At 38.3% G+C, this 20,052-nt stretch overlaps 1 protein-coding gene across 1 annotated transcript in view; it reads left to right on the top strand.

Annotated features, from left to right (window-relative positions):
• The window catches only part of LOC127632404 (short transient receptor potential channel 4-associated protein-like), a 41,685-nt gene that overhangs the window by 16,554 nt on the left and 5,079 nt on the right, over positions 1-20,052 (top strand). The window contains exons 5-18 of the mRNA XM_052110974.1: positions 546-601; positions 704-832; positions 1,070-1,271; positions 2,239-2,427; positions 3,856-3,998; positions 4,117-4,248; positions 4,614-4,672; positions 4,762-4,863; positions 4,971-5,054; positions 16,930-17,020; positions 17,315-17,455; positions 18,318-18,429; positions 18,916-19,028; positions 19,139-19,345. Coding sequence (XP_051966934.1) covers positions 546-601; positions 704-832; positions 1,070-1,271; positions 2,239-2,427; positions 3,856-3,998; positions 4,117-4,248; positions 4,614-4,672; positions 4,762-4,863; positions 4,971-5,054; positions 16,930-17,020; positions 17,315-17,455; positions 18,318-18,429; positions 18,916-19,028; positions 19,139-19,345 — 1,760 coding nt within the window. The remainder of the gene's footprint in view (positions 1-545; positions 602-703; positions 833-1,069; positions 1,272-2,238; positions 2,428-3,855; positions 3,999-4,116; positions 4,249-4,613; positions 4,673-4,761; positions 4,864-4,970; positions 5,055-16,929; positions 17,021-17,314; positions 17,456-18,317; positions 18,430-18,915; positions 19,029-19,138; positions 19,346-20,052) is intronic.

The following is a 20,052-nucleotide window of genomic DNA, read 5'->3' on the forward strand; positions in this document are numbered from 1 at the left end:
TCAAGGCCTTTGTCTACAGAACTGCCCCACACTGGATGTTTTTTGTTTTTGCCACCATTGAGTCAATCAGAAGGACTGGTTTGATTATTTCTGCAACTGCTGACCTCCTGGGATTTTCACGCACAACAGTTTCTAGAATTTACTCAGAATGGTGCCAAAAACATCCAGTGAGCGGCAGTTCTGTGGACGGAAATGAGAGGGGTCAACAGAGAATGGCCAGGCTGGTTTAAACTGACAAAGTCTATGATAACGCAGATAACCGGTCTGTATAATTGTTTTGAGAAGAATATCATCTCAGAGTACTGTTCTGAGATGTGGGTTGATGCTGTTTTGGTGGCACGATGGGGACCTACACAATATTAGACAGGTGGTTTTAATGTTGTGGCTGATAGGTGTACATAGTTATATAAAAGTTTATATAAATTATATCCATGCATATTTGCCATTTATGTAATGTTTTTATGCTTTTATCTGTCATTAGCGAATGTGGAATTGATTGTTTTGCATTTTTATTTAATTAGCCTTTTAATTTTAACTGCTTTCAGTGGATGATGACTTGGTTAAGGACTGCCTTAGTGTGCTATACAACTGCTGCATATGTGTAAGTATTGTTGCTTCTCCCTCATTTATGAGTTGAGCACAAGAGTCACGGATATCAATATGATGAGTTCCACAGTGAGTAACGGTAACTTTTTGCCTGCAGACAGAAGGGGTCACAAAAAGCCTGGCCACGAGGGGTGATTTTGTCTTATTTCTCTTCACGCTGATGACAAATAAGAAGGTGTTCTTACAAACGGCTACGTTAATCGAGGATATTCTTGGAGTTAAAAAGGTCAGTGCTGGATCTCAATCTTGGACTGCTGTCTGCAACTGAATTTCCTCCCCTTGTGTCAAAATGCTGTTAAGCTTTTGTAAACTTTATAATTCCCTGGATTGAATGGTTGCATTGACTCTTTGGTCTAACTTAAAGTCCTTTGAAAGGATTACTACCTTTACGACCTATTGTATTCGGTACACCTAATAATTAATTGTGATTATCAGGCAGTAATTAAATGATTGTGCTTGACAGGAGATGATTCAGCTTGAATGGATCCCTAATCTGTTGGGACTGGTGCAGAGCTTTGACCAACAGCAGCTCGCTAACTTCTGCCGAATCCTCTCCGTCACCATCTCAGAGCCTGACGTGGGAAACGATGATAAACATACCCTCCTGGCTAAAAACGCTCAGCAGAAACGCAACACCAGCCCTTCTCGGGCTGAAGTTAACCAGGGTAGGGGAACAACCTCAGACTGCATGACCACCCACACTCCGCTCACTGACCGACTGATGAATATTGCTTATAAAACTGAAAAGCACTTCCTTGCAGGCAAGCTCAAATTGAATTGGCTTGCTTTGCGCAATTTCGGGGACACACACGGTTTTTTTATTAGTCCACCTGTAAACTTAAAAACAAAGTTGTGTTTATTAGCATTTCTGAGGAAGAACTAATCATTAGATTTGACAAAGTGTGCAAGGTTTGTAGCATACATTTTTTTTTTTTTTTTTTTTTAAACTCAAGGGTTTATCTGAGGCGCTTAGTAGCAAGTTAACTAGATATCTATTAACCATGACTTGCGGTTCTTTTCCACTGCACGTTACGGATCGACTCTACTCGCTTTACTGAGCTTGCTTTTCCACTGCTGTTTAGTGCCACCTCAACGTGGGCCTGATCATCATAGTTTTGCCGCTTCTACTGCCGTGACAACATCTTAAACACGACACAAAACCATAAACAATAACACTACCGCTAGCTGTTAGCTACTAGCTCATTGTGCTGCATAAAGCAGTTATTGCATGGTGAATTTACACAAGTGTAACAGTTCAATTGGCCTGGTTGTTTTAGAAGCAAGCTTTCCAGTAGCTGGTCAACTAAATAAAGTGAAGCTTTCAACAGATTATAGAGTTAATGTACCATCCTCCATAACGCACTCTCCCTCCCAATGCTCGCTGGTCTAGATAGCGTCCATTGCAGTGGAAAAGCCCCATTGGAGTTGACACTACAAAGAGAAGTGAATGTTGACTGCATATTTTTGGTGAATTGATTCATTGCTAATGGAAAATTTGTCATATGGTGTAGTTTCATTCAATACACTGCTCCTTTCCAGTATAAAAAGTGTATTTTTTGCCAGTGATATATTTTCCTTGCAGCTTCTATACTTTAATAGAGCATGAATAATGAAGAGATAATGTAATTTCAGTCACACTCCTGAATATCCCTGGCTTCATTGAGCGTCTCTGCAAGTTGGCCACACGGAAGGTCTCAGAGGCAACTGGAACATCAAACTTTCTTCAGGAACTGGAGGAATGGTACACTTGGCTTGACAACACACTTGTGCTGGATGCGCTTATGCAGATAGCAACTGATGAAGCTGAGCACAGTAGCACAGGTAACAGTGTGGGCATTTTGTCACTCTGAAATTAATGTTTCACAGCCAAGCGTGTACTCTCATCACAATGAGTAGATTCTAAAAAGTATAATCGATAATCACTATGTATATGCGATCATTGCCAAGTAATAACCAATGTATTACAGATTTATTTCTTATCCAAACCACAATTCTTGACCCATTTTCGGTTCCAAATCCAGAACCACAATCTTACATTGTGTTTAATTATTATTATTTAGAGCTGGGAAATTGTACATTTTAATTTCTGTGATTATAATATTTTTTGTTTTACACTTAAAAAAAACATAATTAATGCAGTTTCCATTTTTTTTACCTTCCTGAAAATTCACACGATAGGAGACAATTGTGTCAGTTGTTCCTGTCAGGCTACTCAGCCTTACAGGCTCGGATTTGGGTGGAGCTTTGGATAAGACATCTGCTGCCTGCCAGGAACAATCCTAGGCACTTTTGTACAATGGCGAAACGTCAGTGTTTTTCCCCCACTTTCTGTGGCTAACATATACATTTTCAGGAGGTGGTACTATGATTCAACTGCACATCCTCTCACAGAAACTGATTTTGTGGAGCAGTTTACACTTATTCATTGTGCACAACGCATGTCCTGGCATAATAAACAGTGTAGCGGATTTACTGTACGGAAGATTCTTCCTCCGCAAGCAGGCATTGATACGCGCAAGCTGCTGCATATCTTTGCATCAGGCAAAAACGCTCACTGGTTTTCATCTGAACCCATTTCAAAAGTGATACCGCTCAAGAGAGACCCAGCATGTACGTGATAGAGAATGAAGAACCTGGCTGTTCAGCAAGCTGCAGCAGGTATACTTGTAGAGACTGAATGGCCAGAGATTGGCAAATAGCAATGTACACTTGCGTTTCTCTTGCCAGTACAGTTTGATATGAATTGAATCTGCCCATTTGATCCTATTATTAAACAAAATATATATATATATATATATATATATATATATATATATATATATATATATATATATATATATATATATATATATATATGCTTTGCATCTCAGTGGAAGATTTTTTTGTCTGATTTAGATGTTAAGACAAGGATGTGTAAAACATAAAAAACAATCTTAAAGCTAAAGATAAGTACATAACACACAAAAAACATTGTACCATCATAAAGGGAATAAAGTTTCAGTGTATACATTCATTGAAAATTAAGTCTGTTCAGCAAGTGCCAGAGGTAGTTATTTAATATGTTCAACAAAGGGTTTCCATAACTTAACAATTGTTATCTACAGTATTTTCCAATTAATGTGTGATCTTTTCCAAGGGCATACACTTATTTCTAATAACCACTTTGACAATATATAACCGCTTAATTGAAAGATTAGAATCCGGCTTGCAAGTTAAACATTTACATTAAATACATTTCATTTATATCAGAATCATCTGATGAGAGTACATTGGCCACCATGCCCCTGAGGCAACGTTTGCCTCAGTCCATGAAGATCGTCCATGAGATCATGTATAAGGTGGAAGTCCTTTACGTTCTTTGTGTCCTGCTCATGGGCAGACAACGGAACCAGGTGAGAGCCGTAATTTTTCTCAGACAGACTAGAGCCTTCTAAAAGGGCCTGCATCATTGACTCATTAGATCTTACATTAATCTACAAATTCCTATCCACATTTATCATAATCTCTCAGGTGCACAAAATGTTGGCAGAATTTCGTCTGATTCCTGGCCTCAATAACCTTTTTGACAAGCTCATCTGGAGGAAGTACACTGCCTCTAATCATGTTGTCCATGGACAGAATGAAAACTGCGACTGCAGCCCGGTGAGCTTTGTTTCTAGTTTAAACTACAGTTAACGACAACTCGATGTGATCAACAATTTGAATCGAAACAATTAATTCCTAAAGAGCCATTCACACCTGGAGTGAACATTTGGCTTCTTTTGGAACTGTTTTCATGGCAGAGAGGAAATGTACAAACTGTAAACGTTTTGTCTAAAATTAATTAATTATTCAACATTATTTACTAGTTTGTTGAACTGATGCACAGTCTGAATATTCAGGACAACAGCACTTTTACTTACTGATATTGCTGTTGTATACACAGCATTATACCATTCACTGTATTCCAAAGGAGTTGATTTCCCATCATTCTCATGGACCATGGTATGCTATTGTTTATTGCACAGGAAATTTCCTTTAAAATCCAGTTCTTGAGGCTTCTGCAGAGCTTCAGTGACCACCATGAGTAAGTTACGGTTTCACAGCCTTTGAATGGCATGCTATTAATTTCTATGAATTGACAGTGGAATGCATTCATCCATCTTTTGTTCTCAGAAATAAGTACCTGCTTCTGAATGCTCAAGAATTGAATGAGTTGAGCGCCATCTCCCTGAAGGCAAACATCCCTGAGGTGGAGGCTCTGGTGAACACAGACAGGTATTTGTTTTATAATTTACATAGTACATAATTTTATCTAAGGCAACAAAGACTGTTCTTTAATATAGAGTAATATAGCCTGCTGTCATGTCTGTGTTTTCTTTCAGGAGTTTAGTGTGTGATGGTAAAAAAGGGCTCCTTACACGTCTCCTCACTGTTATGAAAAGGGAACCGCCAGATTCTTCCTTCAGGTAAGACTCTACAGTTGAAGTCAGAAGTTTACATACACGTAGGTTGAAGTCATTAAAACTAATTTAACCACTCCACAGATTTCATATTAGCAAACTATAGTGTTGGCAAGTCCTTTAGGACATCTACTTTGTGCATGACAAGTAATTTTTCCAACAATTGTTTACAGACAGATTGTTTCACATTTAATTGACTATATCACAATTCCAGTGGGTCAGAAATGTACATGCAATAAGTTAACTGTGCCTTTAAACAGATTGGAAAATTCCAGAAAATTAAGTCAAGCCTTTTGGCAATTAGCTGATAGCTTCTGAATTGCTCCTTGGGGGCAATTTCCAAATGCCTGAAAGGTACCATGTTCATCTGTATAAACAATAGTGCGCAAATATAAACACCACGGGACCACACAGCCATCATACCACTCAGGAGGGAGATGCATTCTGTCTCCTAGAGATGAACGTAGTTTGGTGCAAATCAATCCCACAACAACAGCAAAGGACCTTGTGAAGATGTTGGAGGATGCGGTTTGACAAATATCTATATACACTGTAAAACGTGTCCTATATCGACATAACCTGAAAGGCTACTCCGCAAGGAAGAAGCTACTGCTCCAAAACCGTCATATAAAAGTCAGACTACAGTTTGCAAGTGGGGACAAAAATCTTACTTTTTGGGTAAATGTTCTCTGGTCTGATGAATCAGTAATTTAACTGTTTGGCCATAATGACCATCGTTATGTTTGGAGGAAAAACGGTGAGGCTTGCAAGCCTAAGAACACCATCCCAACCGTGAAGCATGGGGTGGCAGCATCATGTTCTGGGGGTGATTTGCTGCAGGAGGGACTGATGCACTTCTCAAAATAGATGAAATCATGAACGAAAATTATGTGGATATATTGATGCAATATCTCAAGACAACAGCCAGGAGGTTTGGATGCAAATGAGTCTTCCAAATGGACAATGATTAATATTTTTTTATTGATTTCATACAAATGAAACAGAAAAGCAAACATATATACACCAAATCAACTTTTAACCCCCATTATTCCCTTTCCCCCTCCCAATCCCCAACCCCACCCTGACCCTCAACAAATATCCCTATTGTCAAATATGAGTATAAATAAATAAATCCAAGTTTCCCAGCCTTCTAGATGACATTTCCTTAAATACCGCCATCCTGCCCATCTCTATGCACCACTCCTGAAATGAGGGTGCTCCAGCCGACTTCAGTCCCCTAAGGATGACCTGTCTGTTGATCATAACACTGGCTAGGACCCAATTTGTTGTGTATTTATCCCCTATATTAATGACCGCCCAATCGCCTAAAATACAGTCTTTGGTAAAATTTAATTTGATTGTCCAATACGTTACACATAAAACTCTGAACCCTCTACCAAATATCTTGGATCTTAACACATCACCAAAAAACATTGGTTGTGTCCCCAGCTTCTGATTGGCATCACTAGCAGGTGTCTTTAAGACCACGTCTGTACAATCTAGTGGTGGTCCAATAGAATCGATGTAAAATCTTAAATTGCATAAGGCGCACCCTTAAATCTTTCTCCCATAATCCCTTGAGAGAAGTTGAAGCTCCGTCCCCCAAACTCTGAATTAGAAGGGAGTAATACACTGATTCCTTGTGGCCTTTTCCAAAAGCAGTAATCACCACTCCCAGGATATCCGCCTCTCTAGGGGGGTTTATGCTACTCCCAAAAATAGTACAGAGCAGGTGGCACAGCTGTAAATACCTGAAGAATTGAGACCTGTGAATCCAAAATGTTGAACCATATTTTCAAAGGATCTCAACACTCCACTCTCATATTGGTCACAGAGTTTATTAACATCCCTCACAATCCACTCTGTCCAGCAGAAAGGGGACTTAATACATAATTTTGGATTGAGCCATATGCTCAAAGCAACATTTAAATAAATGTCTGAATTTAACACACTGGCCACTTTTGTCCATACCGTGTGCAAATGTGAGATAACTGGGTGTAACTTAACTTCTGTGGTTAGTTTGATAGGCTTTGCAATGGCGAAATAGTGGCAAGAACTTTCTGTTCAATACAAAACCAGGGAGGTGCTCTCTCAAGTGGAAGCGACCAATGAGCCAAATGTCTGAGACCAAATGCCTAGCCCACCTTTGTCAATCAGCCTATGTAACTTACTGGAGGGTAATCTGGGACGTTTACCATTCCAAATGAAGGACCTCGCTAAGCTATCAAAATACTTGAAATAAGAGAGGGGGATATATATAGGGAGAGATTGTAGCAGGAAGTTGAATTTTAGAATACAATTCATTTTAATAACATTAACCTTCCCAATCATAGATAAATGTAATGAAGCCCACCTGGCCACATCGCTCAAATCTTTTTAATAAAGGGTCATAATGAACTCTAACTAAATCACACAAATTTGCTGGGAATAAAATACCCAAATACTTAATGCCCTGTTTTGGCCACTGGAAGGACCCAAAGCGTTGGAATTAGACCAATTAACTCTGTATCCTGAGAATTTAGAAAAGGATTTAATAATTCTGTGGAGGCAAGGCATAGATCTAGTATGTTCAAAGACGAATCATAAAATATCATCTGCGTAAAGCAGAAGCTTATGCGCCACACCTCCCACCATCACCCCTGGAAAATCATCCTCCTTTCTGATCACGGCTGCTAATGGATCCATGGTAAGACAGAACAATAATGGGAAGGCAAACCCTGCTGTGTACCCCTATCCAGAGTAAAATAATCCGAAATTAATCCATTTGTTTGTTCCATGCTATCGGGTGTCTTTAAAATAACTTAATCCATCCAATAAAAGTATTTCCAAAATCTTAAAATAATCCCATTCCACCACATCAAATGCCTTTTCGGCATCAAATGAGATGGCAGCGACCGGAGTCTGATCATTCGCCACTGACCACATGATATTGATGAAATGCCAAATGTTATCAGAAGAGCTACATCCTTTAATAAACCACGTGATCTATATGTATTGGTTAGCCAACATTTTTGACAGTATTTTAACATCTGGCTGGATCAGGGAAATTGGACGGTAACTCTTAAAATTGTTGGATCCATGTCCTTTTTAAGAATGAGACTGATCTGGGTGTGTGTCATGGTTGGAGAAGCTTTCCATTCTTTAATGATTCCATATAAACTTCTAGCAAAAGTGGAGCCAGGTCTGTAGCATAAGATCTAAAAACTTCAGCGGCAAAGCCATCTGGCCCCGGAGTCAAGCTCCTCCAAGGTTACCTCACAATCAAGATAATTGTTTTGCTCTGTTGTCAGTTTAGGAAGTTCTATTGGTTACACAAAGTTTCCAATATCCTCATCAGTAGACAAAAATTTAGAGATCAAGATAGATATTAATAATTATTGTAAAGAATTCTATGGCAGAGGTAAATATTTGAGGGAATGGTAGAAAAAGACTCTGTTTTATATATCTTGCCAGAGTTTTCCTGCCTTGTCCCCAGAGGTGTAGTGGTAAAAAAAGAGGTGGGTAAACTATAAATTCTGGTGGACCACGACGTGGTCACCCGGTAAGTTGGGCCACTGCCTACCGCTGTATGTGTATCCTGATGACATCGCTATAGGCTATCATTTGATGGTACTACCAAGGGTATCATTGGTTGTTCCCTCATCATAGGTCACACAATCACTATTCAATTCATACATTAATCTAAGTTCTTGTTAAAGAGACCCAAGAAGGAATAATATGGTTGAAATCTATAAAGTTTACTAAATGACAAAACAGAGAGAACAAAAATATTTAAGAGAGATAGAGAGGGAGGCTTATATCCAGGGCTTCCAATGCAATGCACTTGTACATAATGATTAGGGATTTGGGATTATTTTCATAGTCGATTAATCTGTTGAATATTTTCTCGATTAATCAATTAGTTGTTTGGTCTATAATATGTCAGAACAATGTGGATCAGTGTTTCCCAAAAGCCCAAGAGGATGGCGTCCTCAAATGTCTCGTTTTGTCCACAACTCAAAGATATTCAGTTTACTGTCACAGAGGAGAGAAGACACTAGAACATATTCACATTTAACAAGCTGGAATCAAAGAATTTTTTACTTTTGTCTTAAAAAATGACTCAACCCGACTAATTGATTATCAAAATAGTTTAGATAGTAAAATAGTGCAGATTAACGACAGAAGAATGAATCTGGTGCCACATATTTTAATTTTAAGAAAACTCAGTTTCTGTAATTAACAGAAGAAAGACAATATAAGTTCCATTTTGAACACAAAATAACCACACATTGATTTTCGATTTATTTTTTATTTTTTACTAAGCCTATTTAAAATCGTATTTGATTGCAGAGAGCCGTAGCGCATTCGCGCAGCACTAGGCTACCTCACGCTCGTCCCTCTCTCTCTCTCTCACCCGTACCTCTTGCGCTCTCTCTCCGTCATGGAACACCGCTGCATAAATCTGTCCAACACAGCACTGTCAGTTATTACTTATTAGCCAGCATGCAAGGAGCCTAGCTAATAAGGAGAGTTAAGTTATTGTTAGAATACAGCTGGATTTTTGAGGGCAGCATGCTGTATATAGCTGGTAGTAGTCAATATCTATGCACGCGCATGGGAAACACTGGCAGCAGCGCATTATGAAAGACTTCGTCTTAGGTTTAACAACCTATGAAACTAATAATGAAAAATATGAAACTAAAACGACATAGTTCCTAAGCCATTTTAAATTAAGCTTAGGCTATCTATTTAGAGGTGGATAAATGCAATTTAGAGGTGGATAAACCCACTTTGGAGGTGGGTAAATGCTATTTCCGAATTTTGGGAGGTGCGTAAACGGCATTTACGTGTGTTTAGCCTCCACTACATCCCTGCTTGTCCCCCGACACAAAGTATGACTGTCTTGCCCTGAATAGCCAAAATTCCACCTTCTGTGACAAAATAATAATATACCTGTATATCAATCGGGTAAATTCCTTAAGGTCATTAGATGACATTCGGTGCTTCAGCTCTCCCTCGGCACTTTTAAATATTCCCTTCCAATTTAATAAGGATACTTTGGATTTTGTCCAGAATTGATTGGGGCCTGCCTCCATCCGCGGATTGCCAAGCAGGAACCCTGTGAACTCACTCGATTTCCAGCTTATGGCCTGGTATGGCAAGCAGATTTGGAAGGATCCCATCCAGGAATTTCACCATATCCTGTCCCACTTCACCCTCTGGAATTTCGACAATACGGATGTTATTCCGCCAGATACGGTTTTCCATGTCCTCCAACTTCTACCAGACACACTCCAAATCCACCATGGTCTCAAGCGGATTAGCAGATAATTCCCTCTCCGATGACTCCAGGTGATCTATCTGTTTCTTAACATCCCCCACTCTTGTAACCACCTCAGTGAACTTCACCTTCATGGCAGTGATCAATCGACGCATCACAGCAAGATCCAAGTCAGCAACGACCTTCGTCAGCATTGCGACATGTTCAGCATCTCTCGCTGCATTTCCCGCACTTCCCTAACTAAATCGACTCCCAGGCTCAAGGCCTGCTCGGGGGCATCAGCTTGAGCACGTAACTGTCTTTTAATGTCTCCAGAATCCGAGGATTTTGATTTCTTTGACATTTTGTCCTCCTAGAACAGTTATGGAACAGAATGTATAAAATCTCACCGGGTTCTCTCATTAAAAGTGTTAAAACTAGCAAAGTGCGCAGAGCTTGCCGTTCACACATCCGATCCACGCATAGTGTCACGTGACTCTGTCATTTCAGAATCTTAAAATAAAGTGGAACAGGGAATGTTTTCTATGATTAAATGTCAGGAATTGTGTTGATATACAGATATAATACTATTTTGTCACTGAAGGTAGAGTTTTGGCTATTCAGGGCAAGACAGTCATACTTTGAGTTGGCGGACAAGGCAGGAAAACTTCTGACTTCAACTGTAGCTCTGTTCCAAAACTAGATCTGTTCTTACTGCATCATAACCATCTTGGAACCTCACAATTGACCTATTTGGAATGCTCTACATAGGCATCACTGAGAGCCACACAAATGGCACTTCTGACTTTGCTCACAATGAGGGCTGGGAAAAATATAGAGTCTTGGAGCAAACTTAATTTGAACAGTCTTGATATCGATTCTTTAATTCAAAGATCATTCGGAGACTCGCTCTTGTAACATCTCATGTGACCTCGGTTGACTTGCTCAAATGCTTTAAAGTCATTATTTTATGCGGCAACCCTCTACAACATGCATATGCAACCATATTTTGTGCTACATGACTATAAATATCTGTGATTTAGCTGCTGGTTAGTAAATGTTCAGATTACACTAACCCATGATAGGAGAGTGGTGAATAAGTTTAGCACTGTGTGTGGAGAGTAAAAGTTTGACTTTTAAGCTGTGTAATCTGTGTCCAATGACTTTCTCTACACAGTTTACAAGGTTTGCACAAGGTCCTTTATGTGCTTAAAGCTGAAGTATGTACCTTTTTCTGTGTAAAAATATTTCCTGTCTCAGCTTAATATGCAGAGGGAACTACAAGTAGGCCATTCATAGGTTAACTTTCTCAGAAACTGTAAGCACTGTCTGTCTTTGGCATTTAGAAAATTGCTCTTTGTTTTGAGTGACCCGCTTTGACCCGCCCCAACAATGTTACTCAACCAATGGCGTGAGTTGGGAGTGGGACTATCTCTTTGTTTGACCAATTTGACACAGGGGGTGTGTTCAGATTTTTTTTTTAAACATTTAGTTTTGTAATTCCTTTTGATGTCAATTAGGGCTGCAATGGTACATGTATCTGAGCTGAACCGAAATGGATACAGGGCCTTCGATACGGTTCACGCAGTCACACAAATGTTTACATATCTTAGCATGCATGAAACCAATATTAAAACAACAAATAACGAACAACACAAACCGCATATCACATTCAGACAGTTACACTGCACTTTTTACATAGTACAAGCACTTAAATGTTGAGATGTGGGGATTGTATTTTTAATGTTAAGTTACAAGGTTGTGAATTTGTGTTAAAATGTGTACCTGACATGACAAATAATTTAATAATTACAAATGCAATATGCAATTTTATGGATAAAATATGCTACATGGAATGTATACAGTACACTAAAAAAGTTCAATCGTGAAAAAATTATATAAAATAAAATATATTTATACAGTTAAGTGCAAAATTTGAATACCCATTTGCTTAATACGTTTTCACACCCCTTTTTTGAATGTCTAAAAATATAAGATATAAAAGATCATATTCTTTATGTAGTACTGCCCTTCAAATGCTACATAACACAAAATTTCCTTTGCTCTTCTTGTGCATCAATGAATGTTTGCACCTTTTTGAAACATTTGTGTATGAGTGCACAGTAGTCTGGGATATTTCTTAAGAAAAGTGGGGGACTCACAAAGCAGGGACTCATGAAAAATAATTACACAAACAGTCATTGATCTTAGAGAAAGCAACACCATATTAAGAACCAATGGAATGCCAACTTTTGAACTGGATCATTTGTGTAGATTCAGTTCCTATTTTGTCTTGTGAAAAATAAAGTATGTGATGACTGATATGTCGAATAGCTTCTTCAGGGTGGTCCTCTGATGAAGTGGATATTCTGATTTTCCTGAGAAAAAACAAAGAAACGTAGTGATAAGTACAAGTAGTGAGCTGAAAGGCAAAACACACAGAAATATTATGCACTGCTAATGTATTCATTTTGTTAGTTATTATAATTGAAAAAAAATGTTTTTAAACTATGTGCATATGAGGCTCTTAAGTTTTGTATTGTAATTTTGTTTAAGAAATATGCATAGTGCAGTCTTGTATAAATGAGCATTTACAATAATAATTATTGCCCATCAATAATTTTAAGAAAGATTCTTTGTTTTCCCAGCTGTACTGAAACTGTACCGAACCATGACCCCAAAACCAAGTTACTTACCGAATTGTGAATTTTGTGTACCGTTGCAGCCCTAGTGTCGCTAGTGTTGCAGAAATTACATACTTCAGCTTTAAAGGGATAGTTCAGCAAAAATGAACACACTCATTCACTCACCCTCATGTCATCCCAGATGTGTATGACTTTGTTTCTTCTGCAGAACACAAATGAAGATTTTTTTTAAGAATATCTCCACTCTGTTGGTCCATTCAATGCAAGTGAATGATGGCCAGAACTAGGGCTGAAACAATTAGTCGACGTTATCGACAACGTCAACAATAAGAAATTGTTCAATTTCTATTTTCAAATACTCATTTGATATCATTTAATGTAACATGAGATCACATTAAACTGTAATGATGACACACGAGCGCAGCACCGCATCTCTCGCCTGACTGAAGAGAAGAAGAATTGCACAGTTCACAGACGCACTGCAAACTTTCCAACAATCTTCAGATGATGTCGATCGCAGAGTATGAGGGAATTATACAAAAATACCAAGTAAGGAAATACAAAAGTACTCTCATGGAATAAGCGGAGCCGGAGCTCTTTAAAGGAAACATCCCGGCGTTGCATCTTAAATGCAGTTATATTTAATGCATTATAGCTTTACTGAAGTTTAAATAATATGGAAGCAGATCATGTAAATATCTACAAACTCTGTCATTTCTCTGTGCGGTCAGCATCTCTCCTGTGAGTTGCACGAATATCCCGATCTAAGGGGGAGAGATTGAAACTGCACCCGGCTGATGTTCACTCTGTCGCTGGGACGGTCATCCCTCGAGCACGCATGCTTAATGCAGCTAGATTATCTAAAAATCCTTTAAAAAATTTAATTCACCTGAGAAGCATTATATAAGATATTTAGACTTGCTTTTAGAGAATACATCTTGAATGTAAGTATATTTTGTCTTTACTTCACTCGCAGATTTATAACCAAGTGAAAAAATACACTTTTATTTAAAATACATTCTCTTATACATTCTCTTATAAATATCTTATATGTTGCTTCTCAAGTAAATGCATCTTGTTTTAAAGATTTTTAGGCTATTTTAAATGGAAAACAAGACAAACACTTGATAACAATATAATTTTTGGCATTGAATTTCTTTACTGGATTAAACTTTTTCCTTTAATTCAGTGAATGTCATTTAGAGGTATTTATAAAAGATGATTTTGTCCTTTTGTTAGTAAGCACATTTAATACAACCTTTAAGTCAAGCTGAATAATCGGTTAAGAGCTAATGAATAATTGTTGCAATAATCATCAAATAATCGTTAGATTAATCGATTATCAAAATAATCATTGGTTGAATCTCCAGTGGTTAAATCTATATCTTCAGTAGCAATATGATAGGTGTAGAACAATATTTAAATCCTTTTTTTTACCATTAATCTCCACTTACACTTTTACATTCTTCTATTGTTTGACAGTTCACATTCTTCATGCATATCCCCACCATCTGGTTGGGGCTGGTCAAATGTGTCTCACCTACATCTATCATAGCGCTTCAGTGGATATAGATTTAAACAGAGTTGTTTTTATGATGCCCTTGTTATTTTTGGAGATTCAAAGTTCTGGCCATCATTCTCTTGCATTGAATAGACATTCAGAGCTGAGATTTTATTCTAAAAAGAACCTGATAAACCTGAACACTCTGTGAGTCTGTGAGATGCATGTTGAACTCTTAAAGTGGCAGTACCATTTTAGCGCTTGTTACACAAATGAATGTAAACTCAATGTTATTATTGTAAATTATACAAAGTATTTCAAACAGTGCCATTTCATATCATTATACATGTACTGATATATATATGTATATTTACTATATGCGGTTGATTTCATTAAGAGTTTAGGATTTTAAGATAACAATGTGATACTTAAGCATCACAAAACACAGCACACATTTTGGGTAAAACAGTCATCGAGATTTTAATCAACATTTCTTTGACTTTGTTTACCATCTTGTTTTTGTTGTTTTTTTTTGTTTTGTTTTTTTAGCTTATGCAATGCATTATGGAATTGCTTTCTTTCTGAAACTTGCATGCCGTCATACCTTACAATTTTTCTAAAGCAAGGTATCTTGGCAGCATAATAAAGTTGCCTTTGTGCAAATGTTTAATGTTAGCCTCAGTCACTATTCACTTTCATTAAATGGAAGAAACATGTAATGACAGTGAATGGTGGCGACTCGAATCATACAGTGCATCCAGAAAGTATTTACAGCGCTGCACTTTTTCATTATTTTTCCTCAAAATTGTACAAACAATACCCCATAATGACAACTTGAAAGAAGTTTGTTTGAAATCTTTACAAATTTATAAAAAAACAAAAAGTCACATGTACATAAGTATTCACAGCCTTTGCCATGACACTCAAAATTGAGCTCAGGTGCATCCTGTTTCCACTGATCATCCTTGAGATGTTTCTACAACATGATTGGAGTCCACCTGTGGTAAATTCAGTTGATTGGACATGATTTGGAAAGGCACACACCTGTCTATATAAGGTTTCACAGTTAACAGTGCATGTCAGAGCACAAACCAAGCCATGAAGTCCAAGGAATTGTCTGTAGACCTCCGAGACAGGATTGTATCGAGGCACAGACGTGGGGAAGGGTACAGAAAAATGTCTGCAGTGTTGAAGGTCCCAATGAGCACAGTGGGCTCCATCCGTAAATAGAAGTAGTTTAGAACCACCGGGACTCTTCCTAGAGCTGGCCGCCCGGCCAAACTGAGCGATCGGAGGAGAAGTGCCTTTGTCATGGAGGTGACCAAGAACCCGATGGTCACTCTGACAGGGCTCCAGCATTTCTCTGTGGAGAGAGGAGAACCTTCCAGAAGAACTATGATCTCTGCAGCACTCCACCAATCAGGCCTGTATGGTAGAGTGGCCAGACGGAAGCCACTCCTCAGTAAAAGGAACATGACAGCCTGCCTGGAGTTTGCCAAAAGGCACCTGAAGGACTCTCAGACCATGAGAAACAAAATTCTCTGGTCTGATAAAACAAAGATTGATCTCTTTGGCCTGAATGGCAAGCATCATGTCTGGAGGAAACCTCATCACCTGGCCAATACATCCCTACAGTGAAGCATGGTGGTGGCAGCATCATGCTGTGGGAATGTTTTTCAGCGGCAGGAATTTGGAGACTAGTCAGGATCGAGGGAAAGATGAATGCAGCAATGTACAGAGACATCCTTGATGAAAACCTGTTCCCTAAGCACACAGCCAAGATAACAAAGGAGTGGGCTACGGGACAACTCTGTGAATGTCCTTGAGTGTCCCAGCCAGAGCCCAGACTTGAACCCGATTGAACAGCTCTGGAGAGATCTGAAAATGGCTGTGCACCGATGCTCCCCATCCAACCTGATTGAGCTTGAGAGGTCCTGCAAAGAAGAATCGGAGAAACTGCCCAAAAATATGTGTGCAAGCTTGTAGCATCATACACAAAAAGACTTTGAGGCTATAATTGGTGCCAAATGTGCTTCAACAAAGTATTGAGCAAAGGCTGTGAATACTTATGTATATGTGAATTATTATTATTATTATTTTTTTTATATATATAAATTTGCAAAGATTTCAAACAAACTTCTTTCGCGTTGTCATTATGGGGTCTTGTTTGTAGAAATTTGAGGAAAATCATGAATTTAATCAATTTTGGAATAAGGCTGTAACATAACAAAATGTGGAACAAGTAAAGCTCTGTGAATACTTTCTGGATGCACTGTATGGGTAAGTCATATGAGTTTTTTTGCAGCTTGAGTGTAAGTAAATGATGACCGTATTTTAATTTTTAGGGGAGCTGTCCCTTTAAAATGCTGCCTCACTAAGTTTTGTAGCATTCATATCCATCCTTAATGTTTTGGAATGTCTGATTTGGCTAAAGAAAATGTTGTGTGTTGAAATGCCACATGGGTCATGGTGATATGTATTTTCTCTCTAAAGGTTCTGGCAGGCAAGAGCTGTTGAGAGCTTCCTCAGAGGGGCCACGTCATATGCAGACCAGATGTTTTTGCTGAAGAGAGGTTTGCTCGAGGTAAAGACATTAATGCAGACCTGCCAAAAAACAATGTTTTTACTTGAATAGTTGTGGAGTCTTTAAATACTAAGGACATGAGAACAATGTTGTTACAATATTGGATATAGATAAGGACTTTGCATAGATAAGGTTAGTAAGCAGTTTTATCACACTTAAATTTAACAGTCAGATTACCTAATAATATTCAAATGAAATGTGTCTATACAGGCAATGGCAGTGGCATATTAAAAAAAAAAATATTTGGTACATTTTGAGTTGAAAATTGGTCTAATTGTGGATTTGTCATTGCAGCACATCCTCTTTTGCATCATTGACAGTGGCTGCAAGTCCAGAGATGTCCTGCAGAGCTATTTCGACCTGCTTGGAGAGCTTATGAAGTTCAACATTGAAGCTTTTAAGAGGTTCAACAAATATGTCAGCACAGAGGAAAAGGTACATCTAGCGACAAAGCATGCACCCCAAAATGTTTATTCTACAGAAACTGTATTAACAAATGCACTTCTTAAAACAATAGTTTACCCAGAAATTTCAATGATCATGCCTGGAATCACACCATTCTAAATATGTATAACTTTCTTTCTTCTGCAGTAACCAAATTAAGATTTTTATAGCAAATATCTCCACTCTGGCTGTCCATTCAATGCAAGGGGATGGTAACCAAATCTTTTAAACTCCAAAAAGCACATAAAGGCAGCATAAATGTAATCCATACGGCTCCAGTGGTTTAATCAATGTCCTCTGAAGCGATACAATCGGTTTTGGGTGAAAATGGACCAAAATGCAACTCCTTTTTCACTGTACAACTTGCCATTGCAGTCTGCAGGCGGGATCATGATATCAAGCAGAGTTACACTTCCTAGTGCTTGATACATGTACTGAGCAATAGATGGCACTAGAAAGTGTAATTGAGCTTGAAATCATTATCAACAAGGAGACTGCTGATGTCAAGATTTAGAGTAAAAAAGGAGATATATTTTGGTCTGTTCTCAGCCAAAACCGATTGGATCGCTTCTGAACACATGGATTAAACCATTGGAATCGTATGGGTTACTTTTATGCTGCCTTTGTGTGCTTTTTAGATCTTCAAAGGTTTGATCACCATTCACTTGCATTTTTTAGACCTTCAGATCTGAGATATTCTTCTAAAGATCTTTGTTTGTGTTCTGCAGAAAAAAGAAAGTCATACATGTCTGGGATGACATGAGAGTGAGTAAATTCCTATCCCTTTAAACGAGCTCTTATGTTGAGACTATGCTATGCAACTTTGGTTGGTAAAGGAACATGTATTCTGCAGTTCCAGGTGTTCCTCACGCAGATCAACAGCTCTCTGGTGGACTCCAACATGCTCGTCCGCTGTATCGTCCTCTCTCTGGATCGCTTTGAGAGCCAGACAGAAGATGTGAAAGGTAAATTTAGTCACCGTACTCTTAGAAAAATACATGTTTACGGTCTCTTAAACACAAAGTCTGATGAAAGTTTGTCAGAAAATGTTTCCCCAGGTATCTTAATATTCGATCAGCAATCTCATCTCTTTTACAGACGTTTTAAATTGCTTTATCAGATGGGTATTCTGTCCAGTGCATTACACATAAGATTGCATTAAAATCTAAGAGCATCTACATGTTTTACAGGTGTGGAAATCAAGTGAGAATACAGTGAATTGCATTTGTGAAAATAGACCCACTCAGAAATTCTCATTCTCAACAGATACCGAGTGTTGCTGCTAAAGTTTAAATATTGCCAACCTTTGGTTGCATGATGACAGAGCATTACTTTTTGCCAACCCTACATCTTAATGTGTTGGATACTGATCGGCTGTGATTTGGGCTGTATTCTAATGTGTCATGAGAGCCTGTTGAGTAAATGGGGTCTGTGTGTTTGTGCCTCTGCAGTGGTTGAAGTTCTCTCCGAGTGCTGTCTCCTGTCTTACATGGCTCGAGTGGAGAACAGGCTGTCCTTCCTTTTCAGGCTTGTTAACATCATTAATGTGCAGACCCTCACACAGGTAACTCCAGCATTGTTTGGACTTCACGTTTAATATCGTCTCATTTGGATTGTTCCTGAGCACACCATAATTAATATTTCTGCTTTAATCTTTCCTGGCCACTCTCCCAGGAAAATGTGAGTTGTCTTAACACCAGCCTAGTGATTCTGATGTTGGCCAGGAGGAGAGGGAAGCTTCCGTTCTACCTGAACGCTCTGCGGGAGAAGGAATACACAGAGAAATATCCCGGCTGTCTGCTCAACAACTTCCACAACTTGCTGCGCTTCTGGCAGCACCACTACCTCAACAAGGACAAGGACAGCACCTGCCTAGAGAATGTAAGTTGCATTGATTTGTATTTTAGCATAGTATTTATAAAGATATTGGGTTGTTGATGCATAAAGTTGTACACAAAATTGCTTCTAAAACTAAAACGGGGCACAAGTCGAAATAATATATATATATATATATATATATATATATATATATATATATATATATATATATATATATATATATATATATATATATTTTTTTTATGGTAATCAACATTAAGCTAAATCGACAGCATTTGTGGCATAATGTTGATGACCATAGAAATTAATTTAGACTCTTCCCAACTTTTCTTTAAAGAAAAGCAAAAATCAAGGTTACAGTGAGGCACTTACAATGAAATCAATGAGGACCTATCCGTAAATGTTAAAATACTCATTGCTTTGAAAGTATTGCCACAATACATAAACAACTATTTTAGTGTGCTAAAATCATTTGCTAACCTATTCTGTTTAAAGTTCTGTTAAGTTTTATAACTTTGTTGCCATTACAACGTTTCCCCATGTACCCTTAAAGGGAAAGGTCACCCAAAAAAATGTTATTCTCTCATCATTTACTCATCCTCATGCCATTCCAGACCTGTATCTGTCTTTCTTCTGCAGAACACAAATTATGATTTGTAGAAGAATATTTCAGCTCTGTAGGTCCATACAATGCAAGTGAATGGGTGCCATAATGTTGATGCTCAAAAAGCACAAAGGCAGCATAAAAG

The sequence above is a fragment of the Xyrauchen texanus genome, chromosome 39, assembly GCF_025860055.1.
Source record: "Xyrauchen texanus isolate HMW12.3.18 chromosome 39, RBS_HiC_50CHRs, whole genome shotgun sequence".
Lineage (NCBI taxonomy): Eukaryota > Metazoa > Chordata > Actinopteri > Cypriniformes > Catostomidae > Xyrauchen > Xyrauchen texanus.